This window comes from Choloepus didactylus, chromosome 7 (assembly GCF_015220235.1).
Source record: "Choloepus didactylus isolate mChoDid1 chromosome 7, mChoDid1.pri, whole genome shotgun sequence".
Lineage (NCBI taxonomy): Eukaryota > Metazoa > Chordata > Mammalia > Pilosa > Megalonychidae > Choloepus > Choloepus didactylus.
The window spans coordinates 147535802-147555418 of NC_051313.1; the positions used below are offsets into that span (position 1 = coordinate 147535802).

General features: G+C 39.4%; 1 protein-coding gene across 1 annotated transcript in view; it reads left to right on the forward strand.

Annotated features, from left to right (window-relative positions):
• The window catches only part of F13A1 (coagulation factor XIII A chain), a 194560-nt gene that overhangs the window by 38619 nt on the left and 136324 nt on the right, over positions 1-19617 (forward strand). Inside the window, 1 exon segment of the mRNA XM_037844511.1 lies at positions 15398-15649. Within this exon segment, the coding sequence (XP_037700439.1) occupies positions 15398-15649 (252 nt within the window).

Consider the following 19617-nt stretch of genomic DNA (forward strand, 5'->3'; position numbering starts at 1 on the left):
ATGGAGGAAGAGGTTTACCAGAACCCAGAAACCATCCTGTAGTAGCTAGAGCCTCAGCAAGGGATTCCCAGGAAGAGCTGGGCACTGCAGAGAAGACTCAGTCTCTCCCCCAAGAAGCAGGAAGAGGAAGGGAGACATGGCCTGGCTTCTCACCTCCTCCTGCCTCCAATCTTCTGCTAGAACTTCTCAGTTGGCCAAACCTACCAAGAACCCAGAAAGCAAAAGAGCCTCAGAGTACAGTTTCTCCTGAAACAGAGCAGAGGATTCTGGAAGTGCAGGGAAGGGTGTGAGACTAACCAGGCAATTGACAGCACAGGGGATAAGCACAAACAGCAGATATTATTCCTAAGCACACAGCCTAGAACTCAAATCCAAATTACACAACTCCTATTCCTGTATTCTGTAGAATTGGATCAGCAAGATGAAAAAATCCACAGTGTAGTGTTATGTGCATTAATCAACTAAATTGTAGAGCATTTTATGTTGATTATTTTTTCTTAAAGACTGCAGATATTCTGTCTTCTCTCAAATGAGGCACATCTGGTTAAAGAAAGTACCAGAAAAGTCATTTCACTGTAAATTTGCATCACATTTAAGCACGCCAGACCCTAAATATTTTTGGAGCAGACTCGTTGCAAAGCAGCATGTTCATCAATGTTTGCAGCTTAGTCGTGAATCTTAGGATTAGAACGATGACTGTTTTGTTGGTGGCTGTTTGCCTAATGTCTACAGCATCACCTGGCACCTAGTAGGCACTCAAAAAGATATTTGGTGAAGAATGAATAAAACCTGGGGTCACCTTTGTCTCTGTCCCTCTCACTCAATGCCAACAGCTCATTCCTGGTCAAGCCCATATTGCTTCAACTTCCTGTTTCTACCCTGCATCCCTCCATTTCTCTTCTCTTCTAGAGTTATCATTGCCTTCTCTTGGGATGCCATTATATCTCACCTGAGTACATTCAGCAGCTCTCTCACTGGTTTCCCTGACTTTACTCTTGTCCTCTCAGACCCATTCTTTTCTCCCTACTGCACACAAAGGGATCATTCTAAAATGCAAATCTCATCAGGTCACTAAAGGACTTAAAATTTCCAGTGGCTCCAGCCCCAGTTGCAGCCCCTCACCAGGATGCAGCCCAACCCGCTCTGCACAGCATCAAAGGTGCCCTTGGCTCTTACCTTGCCCAGGTTGGCCTCTTCTCCTGCCCCATGTGCCTGAGCTTGTCATTCCCGTCATGCACCATGCTTCTCTTAGTCCCTTTGTTGGGAAGACTCTTTCTCTCCTTGTCTACCTTTAAGATTATCCTCCAAAGCCACTTTTTCTGAGGAATCTTCTCCAACTTCCTCAGACAGTTAGCTACTTGGTCTTCTGGGTCTTCTGCAACACCTAATAGCAGCTATTACCTTGTTTAATGATTAAGTTTCAGAAACCCTCACTACATGTGCTCCTCACAGCAGTTTAAGCCCACCAGAAACCTGGTATGCTGTAGGCGTGCTTAAAACAGGTGTAAATTTTGTTGAGGGAGTGCTACAGTCTGACTGCACAGGTGAAGAAACTTTCCTATCACGATGCTGTCAGTGTTTCCTCTGAATTTTGTCTTGTGACCTTTTCTTCCTCTCTCTATGCCACTGGCAGTACCTGGGCCAGGCTCTCGTTCTCTTCTTGCCCAGATTATTGCCTCGGTCAGCCACTTCAGCCATTTACATCTTAAAGCCGGGAACTGGAAGTCAGATCAGATGGCAGCCTTATCTTTTTTTCTGAGTCACTCCAAGAGCCTATAACAGTGCTGGTTGCATATATCTATCACAGAGTTACACCTTACCCCAAAAAGCTTTTAAGTGCCTTAGAAAGCATTGAAAGAAATGTGAAAGAAATAAAATCAAAGTAGACAAGATGCCTTAAATAGTACCTATCTTCAATTTGTGTGAGCCCCCAGGGAAATAAAAAATAAACAAAGGAGTCCCTGTCTTCAAAAAGCTTCCCCACTCTTCCTCAGTTTGCTGGAGCCCCAGAATAAACATAGACAGGAAGCTTTCCTTTAAAAATATCTGAGATATATATATCTCTTATATATATATTTATGGAGAGTTGCAAAAATGATACAAAACCCATACAGAGAACTCTAGCAAAATGCACCAGATACTGAGATCCACCAATTTTAACATGCTGCCACATTTGCTGTATCAATCCATCCATCCATCCGTCTGTTTTCTGAGTATTTGCATATAGGTTGAATGCATCATGCTTCTAGAACATACAATGCCTCCATGTCCATTTCCTTAGAATGAGAATATTCACTTATGTAACCATCTTAAGTGCAGTTATCAAATTCAAGAAATTTAAATTCAATCTGTATCCCAATTTTTTCATATGTCCCGATAATATCCTTTGAGCCTTTTCTCCTCCATTATTAGATCCCATCCAAGATCATGAATTGCATTTAATTGTCATTGTCTCTTCAGTTGTTCGTTTTTTTCTTTTAAATGTGGAAACATTGTTTTAGATTCCTGGCTGCTAAAACAAATACAACTCTATGGGTTGACTTAAACAGTGGAAATTTATTTGCTCACGGTTTTGAGGCTGGGAGAGGTCCAAAACTGAGGTGTCAGCAGGATAATGCTTTCTTGCAGAAGAATGTGCAATCTGAGGCCGGCTGCCAGTGATCCTTGGGGTTCCTTGGCTTTTCTGTCACATAGCGACATCCTCTCCTTTCTCTTCCAGCTTCTACCTTTATATGGCTTTCCGTGATCAATTTCCTTTGCCTGTAAGGACTACAGCTGTTTTGGATGAAGGCCCTCCGTCATTCAGCTTGGGCACCTTAACTAACAACATCTTCAAAGGTGCTGTTTGCGAAAGGGTTCACACCTACAGGACCAGAGTTTAGGATTTGAACTCACCTTTTGTGGGGGACATGTTTCAATCCCCAGCACATAACATAAAATATAAACATTCTACTTCATTCACTTCCAAGTACACCATTTAATGGGATTAATCACATTACACTGTTGTGCTACCCTCACCGCCATCCCTTACCAGAACCCTCCTATAACCCCAAACAGAAAGCCTATACTCAGTAGGCATTAGCTCCATTCCCCATCCCAACCCAGGTAACCTGTACTCTACTTTCTGTCTCTAGGAATTTGCATATTCTTGCTATTTCATATAAACGGAATCATACAATATCTATCCTTTCATACCTGCCTTATTTACTCAATATGATGTCTTCAAGGTGCATTGATGCAGTGTCATGTATCAAATCATTCTTTTAAAGGCTGAATAATGTTCCATTGTATGAATATACCACATTTTATTTATCCATTCATCTGTTGATGGACACTTAGGTTGCTTCTGCCTTTTGGCTATTGTAAATATGCTTGTGGGAACATTGGTGTACAAATATCTGTTTGAGTTCCTGCTTTCAATCCTGTTGGGTATGTACCTAGAAGTGGGATTTCCAGGTCATATGGTAGCTCTATGTTTAACTTTTTGAAGAGTCACCAAACTGCTTTCCACAGTGGCTGCACCACTTTACATTCCCACCAACAATGCTCGAGGGTTCCTGTTTCTCTGCATCCTCACCAGCGCTTGTTATTTCCTGTTTTAATAACAGCAGTTTTAGTGGATGTGAAGTGGTATCTCTGTGGTTTTGATTTGTATTTTGCTATTGAGCATCTTTTCATGTGCTTATTGGCCATTTGTATATCTTCATTGGAGAAATGTCTATTCAAGTCCTTTGACCACTTTTTAATAGCTTTTTTAATTAGAGAAGTTGGAGGTTTACAGAAAAATCATGCAGAAAATACAGAGCTCCCATACATCCCCTCCACCCCCACCCCCAGCAAATATTAGCACTTTGCATTAGTGTGGTACCTTTGTTACAAATGATGGAAGAATGTTATTACAATTGTACTATTAGCTGTAGTCCATGGTTTACATTGGGATTCACCATTTGTGTTATCAGGCCTATGTTTATCTGTTTTTCTAATTCTGGCAACATACACACAAATATATAATTCAGTGGTGTTGATTACATTCACAATGTTGTGCTACCTTTGACCATTTTTCAATCGGGTTGTTAGTCTTGTTGTTGAGTTGTAGGAGTTTTTTATGTATTTGACATATTAAACAATTACATGGCTTCCTAATATTTTCTCCCATTCTGTTGGTTGTCTTTTCACTTTCTTGGTAACATCCTTAGATGCACAAGTTTTTAATTCTGATGAACTCCAATTTATTTTTTTCTTGTATCGAGCGTGCTTTCAGTGTAAAGTAATGCTTTCCTTTTTTTTTTTTTTTGAAAGTGAACAACATAATAGTTTATTAGTTATTTTGCATTATTTGTATACACAAACATTTTTACATCTGTCTATTGAGTGCTTTACATTATGTGCAAGGAAAATCAAAACATAAATCAGTCTACATAGACTCGCCTATTACGTTTCAGACATCTCAGAGATGAACCTGCATTTACTATATCATAAAGATGAAAAGTCATTGAATAGCTATTCTCAAGTTTACTTTATTTTAGCAAATATATATTTTAATGGCATTTTCCTACAAGCTGATTTTTTAAACTTAACCCTGTAAGAACGACTTTCTAACTTTGTAAAGAATCTTCTTTGAAAGCATTTTTAAGAGGCCATATGGTATTGCAAAGTGTAGAATTACCAGAATTCTTTAAATAATCCCCTATTCTGGACATATGTATTAATGCCAATTTGACCTCTTGGCAAAACATCAGTAATGCTTTCCTTTTGAACATTTGTTTTCCCCTCTCTTTTTTGCTATCTTCTAAGATTTCTGTTCCAAATTTTTGTTTTTTTTTTTTTTTTTTTTTTTTTTTTTGGTGTTACAGTTTTGTTTTTCTAAACAGATGTTTCTAAAAGTTATTCAGGGACTTATTTCATCCCAGTTGCCATACACCACATTCCAAACCATTCCATTCTACCACTGTTTGTGAAAACAAGGTTTGCTTCCCTATACAAGGCCAGTGTATTCACACTTCCAGCTCTGCTTTATGCATCATGCTGTCGTGGCAATACTTCCAGGACCCGTTTGGAATAGATTGATTATTTTGAACATGAAAGGTGCATCTTGGGAAAAACAAATGAATCAAATGGAAAAGTGAATTAACACCATGAAATTTACCTTCACAGCTGGAGACATGATATATTCCTGAGTCCCTTGGAGACAGTCCTCTTAGAACAATACGCTATTAAAGGAAGACTGCAGTTAGGTGGAGTCAGAGCTCAGCTAAAAATGTTTATATGTGAATGGAAAACACCCTCTGAAGGAAACTTGAGAACTAGGAATATTTATTTCTTGCAAGGGGCACTTGGAATTGACAATGGATCACCATAGGCAGCTCATTCCAGAGCTTCTAAAGCCTCTGTGACGTTCTTAATGGGGCTTGAAGAGTATGGAAAGCTCAGGTTAGTCAAAACATTTACTGGACACCTACTGGGTGCAAGGCATTGTGACATTCTGTGGGTCTGTAAAGAAATGTAAGGCGATCTTTACAGTTCAGTTCATCAAGAGAATAACTAAGGAGGAAAAGTTTCGTTTGGGCTTTTCTGGCAATGAATTAAGGCTCATGGGTCAGAGTGTTACTATTAATAAGCAGATCATAGCTGAAGCACAATCTACGGCCACTTAACTTCCAGATAGCGTGCCCAAAAGATGAGGGAAATGGGGTGTCCTGAGTTAAAAGTGTCACGTCAGAGCATCTGTGGAACAAATGACTGACAGGTGTGTCTTCTTTAGTTACGAGGATCTGCTTCTTCTGGATGCATTCTTCCACATTCTACCTGCAAGTGAGGTAGAGTCAATACATTCTGTTAGCAACAATATTCAACCTACTACCTGAGAAACAAATCACCACATAGAACATGGTGTTTTTAATGTGAAACCATTCTAATAGCCACAACTGCCTAAAAATAGTCAGTGGGTCTTACCTATGTAGGGTTTGCATGCAGTGGGTTCCCACGTCTGTGAAATGAATGGTTGAGGGTAAATTTGCCCCAAGGCCCCTTATGGCTGAATCTCAGTCTGAGCTGGAGGTAGGTATTTTGTTGTTTTTGTTGGTTTTTATTTTGTTTTGTTTTTGCCTGTCTTGTGAAGGACACTAATATGAAGAAATCATGGGCTGGAAAACAACATCTGAAAGGAATTAAATATTTTCATCCTCTTCCTTCTAGTCTTAGGCTGGGAGGGTGAAGGTAGGTCTATATGTTTATACACATGATTGTTTAAGAATGAGCCAGGGCTAACAAAGGGGCATTATGGGGCTCAAATACAGGTGGATGGTCCAAACAAATTTTACCTTACAAATAGTATTTTTGTGGCCTCCAATGTAATTTACAAATTAAAGTAAGCATTAAATTAAGAACATATGTTAATTTCTGCATCACTTGGGAGGATGGAACCAATTTTAGAAAAGCGTGAAAGAATGCAATCGGTAATTATACTTTTTTTTTTTCAAGTTTAGAAGTCCAATTTCAAAGTCTACGTTATTAAAAATAAAATGACAGTTCTTTCCGGGATACCATATTTTCTTCTCTTTTTCTTGCTGAGGTTTTCTTTAACACAAAAGCACAATTTTGGAAAAAATTAAAAACAACCTATATCCAGTGATTATAAACTTTGAGCAAACAAGCCCTGGTACTTACCTGTGTTGCACTGGGTTTCACACGCAGATTTGGCAAAGGATAGGTAGTCATGGATGTTGATAAATGGGTGTTCTGGGTTGTAGCCTGATTGTGGTCTTTTAAACATTCTAACTCCTGAGGGGTGAGACGGGCTAGTTAGCAAAATGAAATACTGCCCTGTCACAACTTCCTTCCTCACGATTCAATCACGGAAAATTCTTCCCCAGTGCTGTCACTGAAATCATTACATTCAGAATTAAACATAGTGTAATAGAGCAGCTGACAAGACCCCAAGGTACCATTGACATGTCCGTTCTCACATTAGTAATCAGCTTTTCCATACAGTGAAGGTGAAAATGCCTGCAAATCTGGTTCTTTCTCTCCCTTAGGAATTCGTGTAATCGCTAACTGTCCCTGATGTGATCGTGGACATGGCCATTTGTTTCCATAAGCTGGTTTGTGGTCACGGCCCAAATGTATTAGCAGTGTGACTTACCCTTCCTCCTTCTTCAGCAGCTTACCTCACTTTGGAAACCTTCCCAACTTTCCAATGTGTTATAGCCCCCCAGGACTCTCTTGAGAGTTCTCTCTGCCAGGTCTTCTTTCTCACAAGCCAGTTATGAACCCCTTTATTCCATACTGCTGTCTCGCACATCTGTTATCTGCCTCGGTACATCCTCTCTTGGCCCTCTCCAAGAGAATACTCCAGTTTTATTCTTCTCTTGGTTTCCTGCATCTTCTGTAAACCCTTCCAGCATCCTCCACTTGACTGCACCATGAGGCAGCACGATGCTGAGAAAGAAGACAGTCTTTGATCTGAGCCCTGCCTGTGTCTCTATCTGGTTGTATGATGTTGTGGATGTGATGTAGGCTTGTGGAGCCTCAGATTCCCACCTGGCAGCTATAAGGACCAGAAGAGGTATGTCTTCATTCCTGTCTCTATATCTCCATCTTTGTGTCTGAACCACCTTGGCAAGTCTAAACATCTTCTGCAGAAATAACATTATTGAATATTTTAGCCATGTAGACTGAAATCAATAAAAATGACCACCAACCTGTTATATTTGAAACACCTTCCAAGATGATGAGGAATTTAATTAGGATGCTTTAAGGGAACTAAATGTTGACCTAATAGCAATGCAGATACTTATTAAGATAGCAATGTACTTCTCTTTGGAAGGAAAAACTTGGTTATGGTATTTTCTTCTCTGCCCAAGACTAGACACTGAGTATCTCTATATAAATCACCCCTTAAATAAATAAAATGTAAAATCCTCTAAGGCAGGGGTTGGCAAACTTTCACTGTTAGAGTCATACAGTAAATATTTTCAGCTTTCTGCAAAGCCTTATGGTCTCTTTGAGAGCTACTCAACTCTGTGGTTGTAGCACAATAATATGTAAATGAATGAGCATGATTGTATTCCAATAAAACTTTATTTACAAAACAGGCAGCAAGCCACATATGGCCCACAGGCTGTAGCTGGCCCACTCTTGCTATAAGTAATGAATGGAGATTCCAGTGACTACAAATGATTCAGAAAATCAGAAGTGATGATTGGATGGCAGGTTTCAGGTCATTCTTCTGTAATGAATTTGGAATTTTTAAGACTTTTTGGTTAATAATGAATGGTATCACTTTTTTGATGGGGAGGGGAAAGCTTTACAAATTCTCCTGACAGAAAAATCAGTTGGCTCAAGATTTTTGAATTTGGAGTAAACTGGCCTTTGAAAGCAGATTTGGATTCTGTAGGTTTGCTGTCAATCAGCAAATCCATCCTGGCTTCCCCACCTGGAACCTAGAAAGGACCACTTAGAGGAATCAGAAGCTTGGGAAAATAGAAACATCATAAAATTAATAATAATAGCTGCCATTTATTGCGCTATCTTCCTTATCACAAACTATGAGCATTGTTATCCCCATTTCATAGAACAAATGTAAGTTTTAGTTGAAAGATCACCCAGTAGGTCTGTGTCACCTACTGTGTCAGAGCCAGAATTTCATTTTACTTTGCTGCAGTACTTCTCTCAACAAAAGTAACTTGCCTTTCCCTGGGGCACCCACCTTTCTTGGGGTTCAAAACCAAAGGAGAGAAAAAACACCTCTTCTTTCTTATACCTTTATTTTCCAGTGGCTGTTATGTTTAAAATGCAAACAATAAATGTTTCTTGAGCTAGCCCCTATGGGGTGCCAGGCATAAAGCTTTCATTATGTTTTAAAATCTATTTTCTTTTTATTTCCAGAACTAATTTGCTAAGAGACAAGGAAATGGAAACTCAGACAATTAAGCAATTGGCCCAAAGTTGCAGCAGTAGTTAATTGTGGAGTCAATAGTTCAGCATAGTTGTCACCAAACACTTTCTACACATATAATTGTCATAAAATTTAATGACTAAATTCCCAGGATCTCATGGCAGCCTGTCTCGGTTTAAATCCCATCACCACTACTTACTAGTTGCATCACCCTGGACAAATTGCTTAATGACTCTGTGTCTTTGTTTCCCAGTGTACAAAACTAGGATGATGATCATGATTTTCTTTTCACAGTTTGTTATAAAGGATAAAGGGGCAATAGGCATATAGTAAACATCACAGGAATTGACTTTTTCTGTAGAATATAAACTCTTTGAGTGCAAGACTTACTGTCTATTTTGCTCACTGATATGTCCATGGCATTTAGAACAATGTCAACCACACAACAGGCAATGTTGTTGCATGACTGAAAAACATTCAGACTAGAGTCTTTAGATTAGGTTGTGACTGAGCTCAAAGTCATCATGAATGAACTTGTCTTGCTCTTTTTCTTTACCTTTTCTTAATAACATGAGTTTGTAAAGGTAATACTTAACATGAGCCTTTGAAATAATAATTTAAGAGGTAATAATGGAAACCATTGATTGTCTTATTTCTTTCCATGTTCTCAGCAAAAGTGCATGTTGGTGAAAAGATGAAACTGAGGTTTCATACCACATAGTAGGTATAAGAGATGCTTCAAATATACTCTCCTAATTCTTTGCTCTTCCCAAAGGTGTATGCTTATGTAATTCATTTTTTAATTCCTTTTGCCATCTTTTAATCTGAGTCTTTCATTATTGCATAGATTAGATTTTTATCTCTTAAAGTTTATTTTTACTAAACTTGTAGCTTTTTTGAATATTGTGCATGCAAAATGCAAGTCAGTATTCGGCAGCAACAGCTGCTGGGAGCCACTGTAATGAATGAATTATGGTCCCATTTATCTGGCAAGTTTGCCTTTGTGTCTACATTTCAAAGGTGATGGGAGCTCCAGAGAGCAATAACGCCTCTGGGAAAATGGAGAATCTCATCCCTGAGCCTGGGCATGCAAAAAAATGAGGCATGTACAGGGAAATATGGAGACAGACGTGCCTTTGGAACAAACATGCTTTTGCAACTGGGTTTATGTAGGGGCTTCTAGGAAGTTAAGCCCCATGTATTTCCAAGAGTACTAGTTAGGCACTATGGCACCTTGACAGAAAACCATTTTTAAGGCTTTGTGGGATTTATGATAAGTATATGTGACAGTAATTGTGAGTGATGATTAATTGTTACCCCCAACACTTAGACAAGCACTGGGGCGGTTTGCACTGTGTAAATTTTTATTTTCATTAAGATTAAGCATCTCACAGAATTACAGACCAGTAACTTACATAACCACTCCTTAGAATGCTCTACATACAACATTGAGCCTATTGAAGAACCTTTTAAAGACTGCAGTGTTTGAAGAGGTCAAATATAGTGTTTGTTTGTTTGTTTTATTTTTTTTTTAATTTTTAATTTTTTTTTTATTTTTTGTTGAATTTTATTTTGAAATAAATTCAAACTTACAGGAACAGTTGCAAAAACAATACAAACCCCACACACAGAACTCCAGCATACCCCAACCCCCTCCACCAATACCCCGATCCACCAACTTTAACATCCTATTACCTTACCATTTCTTTCTTTCCCTCCCTTCCTCTCTCCCTATCTATCTATCATCCACCATCTATTGCTCTGTCTTCTGAACATATGAGAGCAAGCTGCACACATCCTTGAACAATATAATTCACATATACATTTCCCATGAACAAGAACATTCATTTATGCAATCACGTTAAGCACAGCTAAGAAGTTCAAGAAATTCAACATTGATACAAAGCTTACATTCTATATTTCACTTTTTTCTTATGTCCCAACTGTGTCCCTTTGAGCCTCCTCTCCTCCAACCTCAGATCCCTTCCAGGATCATCTTTGGCATTTAATTGTCATTATCTATTTAGACTGTCTTTTTTTTTTCAGTTGTGGAAACATATATACAGCATAAATCTTCCCCTTCCAACCCCTCCCAAGCATTCCATTAGTGGGATTAATCACATTCACATTGTCGCAATGCCATCACCTTCCCACCATCCATTACTAGAAATTTCCCCTCACCCCAAACAGAAACCCTACACTCATTTCTTATTAACTCCCCATTGCCCCTTCCCCCACTTCTCATAACCCATACTCTACTTTTCATCTCTATGATCATATTCTCCGATACTTTCTTTGTGTTACCATGGGGCTTAAATTTAACATCTTAAATCTATAACAATCTTGTTTTCTTTGATAACAACTTAACTTCAATAGGACACATAAACTATGTTCCTATACTCCTCCATTCCCCCACCATTATGTAGATCTTGTCAAAAATTATATATTTTACATTGAGTCCAAAACCACTGATTTATCATTACACTTTATGTCTTTTAGGTCCTGTAGGAAGTAAATAGTGGAGTTACAAATGAAAAATACAGTAGTATTGGTATTTATATTTACCACGTGATCTTTACTGGAAATCTTTATTTCTTCATGTGGTTTCAGTTGGTTGTTTAGTGTCCCTTCCTTTCAGCCTGCACAATTCCCTTTAGCAATTCTTATAGGACTGATCTACTGGTGATGAAGTCCCTCAGCTTTTGATTATCTGGGAATGTTTTCATCTCCCCCTCAGTTTCAACCTCCAGTTGTTTGTGAATTTTCTAAGTCTCTGATGGTTATTGACTTCTATTTGTATTCCATTGTGGTCAGAGAATGTGGTTTGAATAAACTCAATTTTTTAAAATTTATTAAGGCTTGTTTTATGTCCCAGCATATGGTCTATTCTGAAGAAAGTTCCATGATCATTAGAGAAAAATGTGTGTCCTGGTGATTTGGGATGTAATGTTCTATATATGTCTGTTAAATTTCTCTATATCTCTCCCTCCTTTCTTTGTTTCTCTGTTGGTAGGGCTCCCTTTAGTATCTGAAGTAGGTCAGGTCTTTTATTAGCAAAATCTCTCAACATTTGTTTGTTTGTGAAAAATTTAAGCTCTCCCTCAAATTCGAAGGAGAGTTTTGCTGGATAAAGTATTCTTGGTTGGAAATTTTTCTCTCTCAGAATTTTAAATATGTCATGCCACTGCCTTCTCCATGGTGGCCTCTGAGTAGTCACTACTTAGTCTTATGTTGTTTCCTTTGTATATGGTGAATTGCTTTTCTCTTGCTGCTTTCAGAACTTGCTCTTTCTCTTCAGTATTTGACAGTCTGATCAGAATATGTCTTGGAGTGGGTTTATTTGGATTTGTTCTATTTGGAGTTCACTGGGCATTTATGCTTTGTGTGTTTACATTTTGTAGAAGGTTTGGGAAGTTTTCCCCAACAATTTCTTTGAATACTCTTTCTAGAACTTTACCCTTCTCTTCTCATTCTGGGACACCAATGAGTCTTAAATTTGGACGTTTTATTTTATCTATCGTATTCCTGAGATCTGTTTCAATTTTTCTGATTTTTTTGTCCATTCTTTCTTTTGTTCTTTCGTTTTCTGTTCTGTGTTTCTTGAGGTTGCTGAGTCATTGCTCAGCTTCCTCTAGTCTTGTACTATGGGTATCCAGACTCTTTTTAATTTGATCAACAGTTTCTTTTATTTCCATAAGATCATCTATTTTTTTATTTACCTTTGAAATTTCTTCTTTATGCTCTTCTAGGGTCTTCTTCATGTCCTTTAGATCCTGTGCCATGCTCTTTTTCATGTCCTTTATATCCTGTGTCATGCTCTCGTGGTTTGTCCTTAGTTCTTTGATTAATTGCTCCAAGTACTGTCTCCTCTGATCTTTTGATTTGGGTGTTTGGGTTTGGGTTCTCTATATCATCTGGTTTTATCATATGCTTTAAGATTTTCTGTTGTTTTTGGCCTCTTGGCATTTGCTTTGCTTGATAGGGTTCTTTTAGGATATGAAAGATTATTGAAACACCAGTCTCTAATTTGTCAGATCTACAGCTTGGTGGTGTACACTTCTTCTGACTAACCAGCAGATGGCGTCTGCGAGTCACCTATTCCCCTCAAGTCAGTTCTCCCCAACTTTGTCTTTGTGGTGTGTGGGGGTCTGATTCTTGTGGGGTTCAATTGGTGCACCAAGTTTGGGTGTGTTGTTGGTGCTGTCCACCCTGAACATGGGGCGAGTGTCTGAGCAGTTAGGGAGGCAGGGCCGCTTTAATAATCAAACCTCCCAGGTGTTCCTGGAGATTTAAAGCTGTTCCAAGAGTCCAAACCTTCAGTTTGGTCTTGCCACTGATTGTCTCTGCCACTGACCCACAAGTCCTTGCTATTGGCATATGGTCCCTGGGATTTCTGAGTGGGTCCCTCTTCCCTGCCATGCCCTTCTTAGGGCCCCTGCTGAGGGAAGGCTGTGCTACATTACAAGTGAGTGCTGTCCCTCAAGGGAAGTTCTGGCCCGCCAGGCCATGCAGGGGCATTCCCAGCCTGCTGTAAGGATGGCTGAATGGGGCATGTTAATTTCCCCCTTTTCACACAGCTTGGCCTTCCCAGCTCTGGGACAATTAGCTGTGGGTGCACTAAAGGCTATTGTCCATGCCCGATATTGTGGCATGTGCTCGTGCTGCTGGAAACACTTTCTGTCACACTGGGTCCCTTGGCGCGTCTCTGGCGCGTGCCTACACTGGGCAGGAGAGTTCCCAGCCCGCTGTGAAGATGGCTGCAAGAGGTGTGTTTTTTTTCCCCTTTTGGCTAACCTCTATCTTTCTCGCTCTGAGACAATTAGCAGTGAGTGTACAAAAGGCTGTCTTCCACTCCAGATATTAAGGCATTCACCCAGCCCGTTCCTGCCACACTTCACTATGCGGTTCTTGCTGCCGTATCTGCAGCCACTTTTGGGTTTTTTTTAAAAAAAGAACTAGTCCACCTCCAAATGCCAACCCATGGTTTCCCCACACCGCAGAGTGGCCACCGGGCATTCAGCTGACTCACTCACTCATTTCCGAACACAGACTCCCGGTTTCACCAAGTGCACGGTCCCTGTGGATTTAGCAGACCTTGTCTGGCTGGTGCATCACTGGAATTGGTGTTCTGAGTCACTTTCTGGCTTTTTTCTAGTATTTTTCACAGAGGTGTTTTTTTGTCCTGTCTCACGTAGCCATCATCTAATAGATTCTCCCTATTTGTTTGTTTTAAAGTGGTATCATCTGCATGTTTTATATAAAACAATAGAAGTAATTATTTTTCCCTTGAAGTTTCTTCTTCTTCTTACCAAAATAATTTCCAGACTTGTCTGATTTGTTATCTTTTTTTTTCAAGTCAGAAGAAATAAATGTCTATTACACTTTGGAAAAGTTTGTAAATGAAAGATTTGCTCCAGTTTAATATCTATGCACTTGATTATCCTGTATGCAGGGAGACAAGGGTTAAAGAGTTAAAGAGAGCTGTGAGGTTCACTTTCTACACTGTGAAAACCTTGATTTTCAGGAACCATTGGTAAAATTCGGTTTTGAGGTTGACATTATGAAATAAACATTTGGTTCAAAATGTCAACAATGAAAGAAATAAGATTTTCCTTGAGAGAGCTTTACATAAAGTTTTGTAAGTAGGGTAAATTGCCCTGATATTTACTCTTAAACATTAAAATAACAGCTAAAAACTATTAAGTATTCATTATATAATGAATTTATAATTCATATGATTTCTGATATCCAGTGCCCTTAATTATTTTGCATGTGTTATTTCATCTATTATCCTCATTTACTAATGAGTAAAAGGGAAGAAATAGGGATTTTTAAAGGTTAAAGTAACATGTCAGGGTTGAAAGGGTAAGGAGTAACAGAGCCAAGATTTAAACCCACATAAATTGCCTCTGGTGCCTGAACTCTTAACCATTACCTATGATAAAATCATAATTCGCTACCAGGATTGGTGATAAACACATATTTGGGTTGAATATGATAGTAGTTGCAAATAGACAGCTTACAACTATAAACGCATTCCAGGTAACACCATAGCAAATAAAGAAATTATATTCCAAAGAAATAAAAACTAAAATTACTTCTATCCAAAAAAAACCCAATTCTAACCTGTAAAGGGCAGAATTTGGGATAATGATAACTTCACAGTACCCTATAAACCCTGTTTTTGTTTGTGCACCCAAGATTGGTGTTTCTGCAGCTTATCTGAATTCATTGGCTAACCAACCAACCAAAAATCCCCATATGTATTGTAATTCTTGTGTGTGTGCTTGTGTGTGTAGACATGACAAAGCTCAGCATCAAAGAACTTAATGAAATTGAGTAGAATCAAATAGCTAATTGGTATCAGGAGCAAAATTTGAATCTAAGTCTTAGGATTCCACATCTAGTGGGGAAGTACCCCCGTCCACCCTAAGAGGACAGAGTGAGAACGAGAGTGGTTTGCCAAGTCTACTCAACACCATCTGATCTTTCTTCTCATAGGCCGCTACCCCCAGGAAAACAAGGGGACTTACATTCCTGTTCCTGTCGTCTCAGAGCTACAGAGAGGAAAGTGGGGGGCCAAGGTCATCATGAGAGAGGACAGGTCTGTCCGTCTGTCCATCCAGTCTTCCCCAGAGTGCATTGTGGGGAAATTCCGCATGTATGTTGCTGTCTGGACCCCCTACGGTATAATCCGCACCAGCCGGAACCCAGAAACGGATACGTACATTCTCTTCAATCCTTGGTGTGAAGGTAAGGAGTGGGAATGTGTTTTCCTCATGAAAAAAATAATAATTCACATATTTCCAATGTATCTGTTTTTGGAGGAGTAGCAGAATTATTCTAGAAGGCGTTTCCCTCTCCTACATATACTCTTTTTAATGATTAAGAGAGAGAGAAAGACAAATCTATCTCCAGTGTTTCTGAAGATAAAGGCTGCATATGTGAAGTTAATGCTGCTATACATTTATTTCAAGAATTAATCAAAGAGTGCCAAAAATTGCACAATTAGTTGATTGTGGAGCTATATGTTAATGCTATAGTCTCTGTGTATTCTATGGCTGTGTAAACAAACAAACAAAAAAGATTAATTAAACTTGACTTTCAAAACTGTTAGGATCCTTGGCTCTGATTTTAGAAAACAGAATCAAATCAACTGTGTCTGCACTGGAGCTAGTTTCTCCATGTCCTTAATTCAACAACCGAAAGCATGAATACCTTAAAGACCCCATAAATTTGTTTATATGCCTATTGGATGCAGATTTCACAAGCCATAACTCTGGCTGTGCAAACATGTAACTTTATTTTAATATAATACCTAATTTATACTGCTATTTTGGGTCCTCCTCTCTGCAGCAGAAACTTAATCTAGTCATATCCAAATAAATTCAGCCAAGGTCCACAATTTGTCTATCAATTCAGTTCAAAAACTCAGTCACACACAGATTTTCTCCCCATTCCCATTTCTTCCTTTCCACACCCACCCTCCCTGCTCCCATATTTGGTATGCAGATGATTTTTAAATTCCAGAGGTGCATAAAAATACTGTAGCAGCACTGATGGGGGAGGGCCTGCTTTCACATCTCAGGAAATAAGACCATGAAATACATGAAAGCTGAGAAGGGCAGGAGACTTATATCATTCTACCCCATTTGCATTATTCTCTAATGTCTTTCAAAAGGAGTCATCTGTATTACTGCTGATTTTGAATGACCCTTGTTTGTCAGAGTCACATTGGATCCAGATTGATCTGAACTGGATACAGACAGAAGTAGACAACAATGATTTCTACTCATATGTGACATTCACCTAGATCCTACTGACCTTTTCTTTGAATTATCTGTCCCAATATTGTTGGCAGATGGTGGGAAGCTAATCCTATACTCCCCAGCCACCCACATCCATCATTTTGTACCCAACACCACTAAATAAGAGACAGATGTTCAAGGTTAATAGTGACATGAGATGTTAGCTGAGTCATGTGCAATTCCAAGCACACTCCTGTGTGCTTGTAGTCATCTTATGTTCTCTTCAACTAGATATAAGGCATTTTGCAACTGGGTTGATGGGGTGTCATTTAGAGAGAGAAAAAACACTGAAGGGAGTGGTGTTTTGGAAGTAAACTAAGATTTTGAAAATGTTAAGTTGGAAATAACTGTACATATCCCAGCAAAAATGAAACGTAGACACCCGGATGAATCTGGAGATGAAGATCAGAGATGGAAATTTGGGAATTATCTGCACATAGAGGGAAAATACAGATAAAGAAGGAAAGAGAATATACTATCAAGTTACACCAGCATTAAAAAGATCGAGTAGAGAAGGAATCAGCTAAGGAGACTGAGACGGAGGGATATGGGGGAAGTAGCCTATTGTAAGAAGACGGTATTTTTAAAAATCCAAGGGCACGGATATGATTTTAAGGTGATGGAAATGAACCAGGAAAAAAGAGTTTACTGCCCAGAGAGAGTTTCATAACCTTGTCTATGTGTTAGAACACCAGGGGAGCTATAAAAAAACTGATGCCTCAGTCGGCCCCGCCCTGAAGATTCTGATGAAATTGGTCTGGTGTGTAGCCTGGCTTTCAGGATTATTTTAAAAGTTCTGCAGATAATTCTTTCAGCCGAGGTTGAGAGCCACTGGCTTAAGGAGTGATGGGATCCCAGGGTCCTGCAGGAGGGCTAGGCGGACACAACCACCCCCCATTGGGACAGAAGCCAAGTAGGAGAAGATGGGTGGAGGTGCAGGTTTTCTAGATGCGATGGAAGATGGAGGTAATGGTGGCCATTTCATTGATTTTCTTTTCTCAGTGACATGTAAAGCAAAGTCATCTTTGAGAACCGGTAATGAGGAGGGACATGAAGTAGTAACCTGGAGGGATAGAAAGTGAGCTTATTACAGCAACATGACAGGTGAATCTTCCCTGCACCTCAAAACACAGAGAAAACTTCCAGGTTCCGCATAGTCCTCACTCTGGGAAATTCCAAACATTTCTGCCAATTCCAGGAGGATTTCTTTCCTTATGGCCACTTCTGCCCTTAGGAATCCTATTTCCCCAAGTGCTGACTCCTGGGTGGTTCTCAGTGAGCAACGTGACCCCTTTTCAATTTCAACAATAGTGACGACAAAAATATCTGGGAACGTAGAGACATTCATTGCCATTCTTTGTAGAGGGTGATAGGAAGAAAGATCTAACTCAGTGGTTCTCAAACTTAGCCCACATCACAATCAAGGGGGAGGTTGTTAAAACACAGATTTCTGGGCAGCTCCTCCATAATGAGTAGGTCTCGGTTGGGACCTGAGAATTTGCATTTCTATTATATTCCCAGTGATGCAGTGAAACAGACCACATTTAGAGAACCACGGGTTTATATTAGAATCACAGAACAACTTCAAAGAGAAAAATATAATTAATTTTTCAAAAAATTTCACTTGCTCTCTAAACCTAATCCCAGAATCCCAGCCTCTCTCCACCTCTCTGCCCCACCCTCCTCTTTTTCTTCCTTGTTTTTCAAAGTGTTCTCTCCCATTCTTTCTTTTTCTACTTTAAATTCAACTTTATTGAGGTATATTCACATACCATACAATCATCCATGGTGTACAACCAACTGTTCACAGTACCATCATATAGTTGTGCATTCATCACCCCAATCTATTTTTGAACATTTTCCTTACTCCAAAAAGAACAAAAATAAAAGTAAAAACACCCAAAGGATTCCATACCCCCCCCCATTTGACTCTATTTTCATTTAGTTTTTGTCCCCATTTTTCCACTCATCTGTCCATACGCTGGATAAAGGGAGTACGAGCCACAAGGTTTTCACAGTCACACTATAAGCTACATAGTTATGCAATCGTCTTCAAGAATCAAGACTACTGGGTTGCATTTCCACAGTTTCAAGTATTTCCTCCTAGCTATTCCAATACACTAAAACCTAAAAAGGGATATCTATATAGTGCATAAGAATAACCTCCCGAGTGACCTCTTGATTCCATTTGAAATCTTTCAGCCACTGAAACTTTATTTTGTTTCATTCCACTTCCCCCTTTTGTTCAAGAAGATTTTCTCAATCCCTTGATGCTGGGTCCACATTCATCCCCGGGAGTCATGTCCTGCATTTCCAGGGAGATTTACACCCCCTGGGAGTCAGGTCCCACGTAGCGGGGGAGGGCGGTGAGATCACCTGCCGAGTTGGCTTAGAGAGAGAGAGATGGGGGACACATCTGAGCAACAAAGAGGTTCTCTGTCTCCCATCCTTTTTTAGGAGCAGATTCTCTTTCTGCTCTCATGCAGAAACAGCTCAGTAAGCTTTTTTATTTTGTGGCTGAGCTCCAACAACCATGATTTGGGGTGTTGCATAATTTTTGAAGACCGTTCCCTCCAGAAAAATCCTGATACCAGCTTTTAAGATATTACTTTTTTACCTCCTTATATTAATATACAGTAAGATCCCCCAAGGAAAATTTATGTAATGGGAGAAAGAGATCATCTCTTAATTCCACTCATTGTGAGGTCTTCCCAGCTTAGCACCCAAGGCATCACCCCAAAAAGGGAATCTGTAGGACGATAAAAGGCCCCCTCCCATCACTTGCCACATGCATTTGAGCCTGAAAATCACCTACAGTTTTGTGCTTCCATATGCTAGTTTATAGCAAAAGACTCATTGAGATACTGTCTGGAAACTGGAAAGTAGGGGAAAAGTAAGGGTGGGACCACTGCC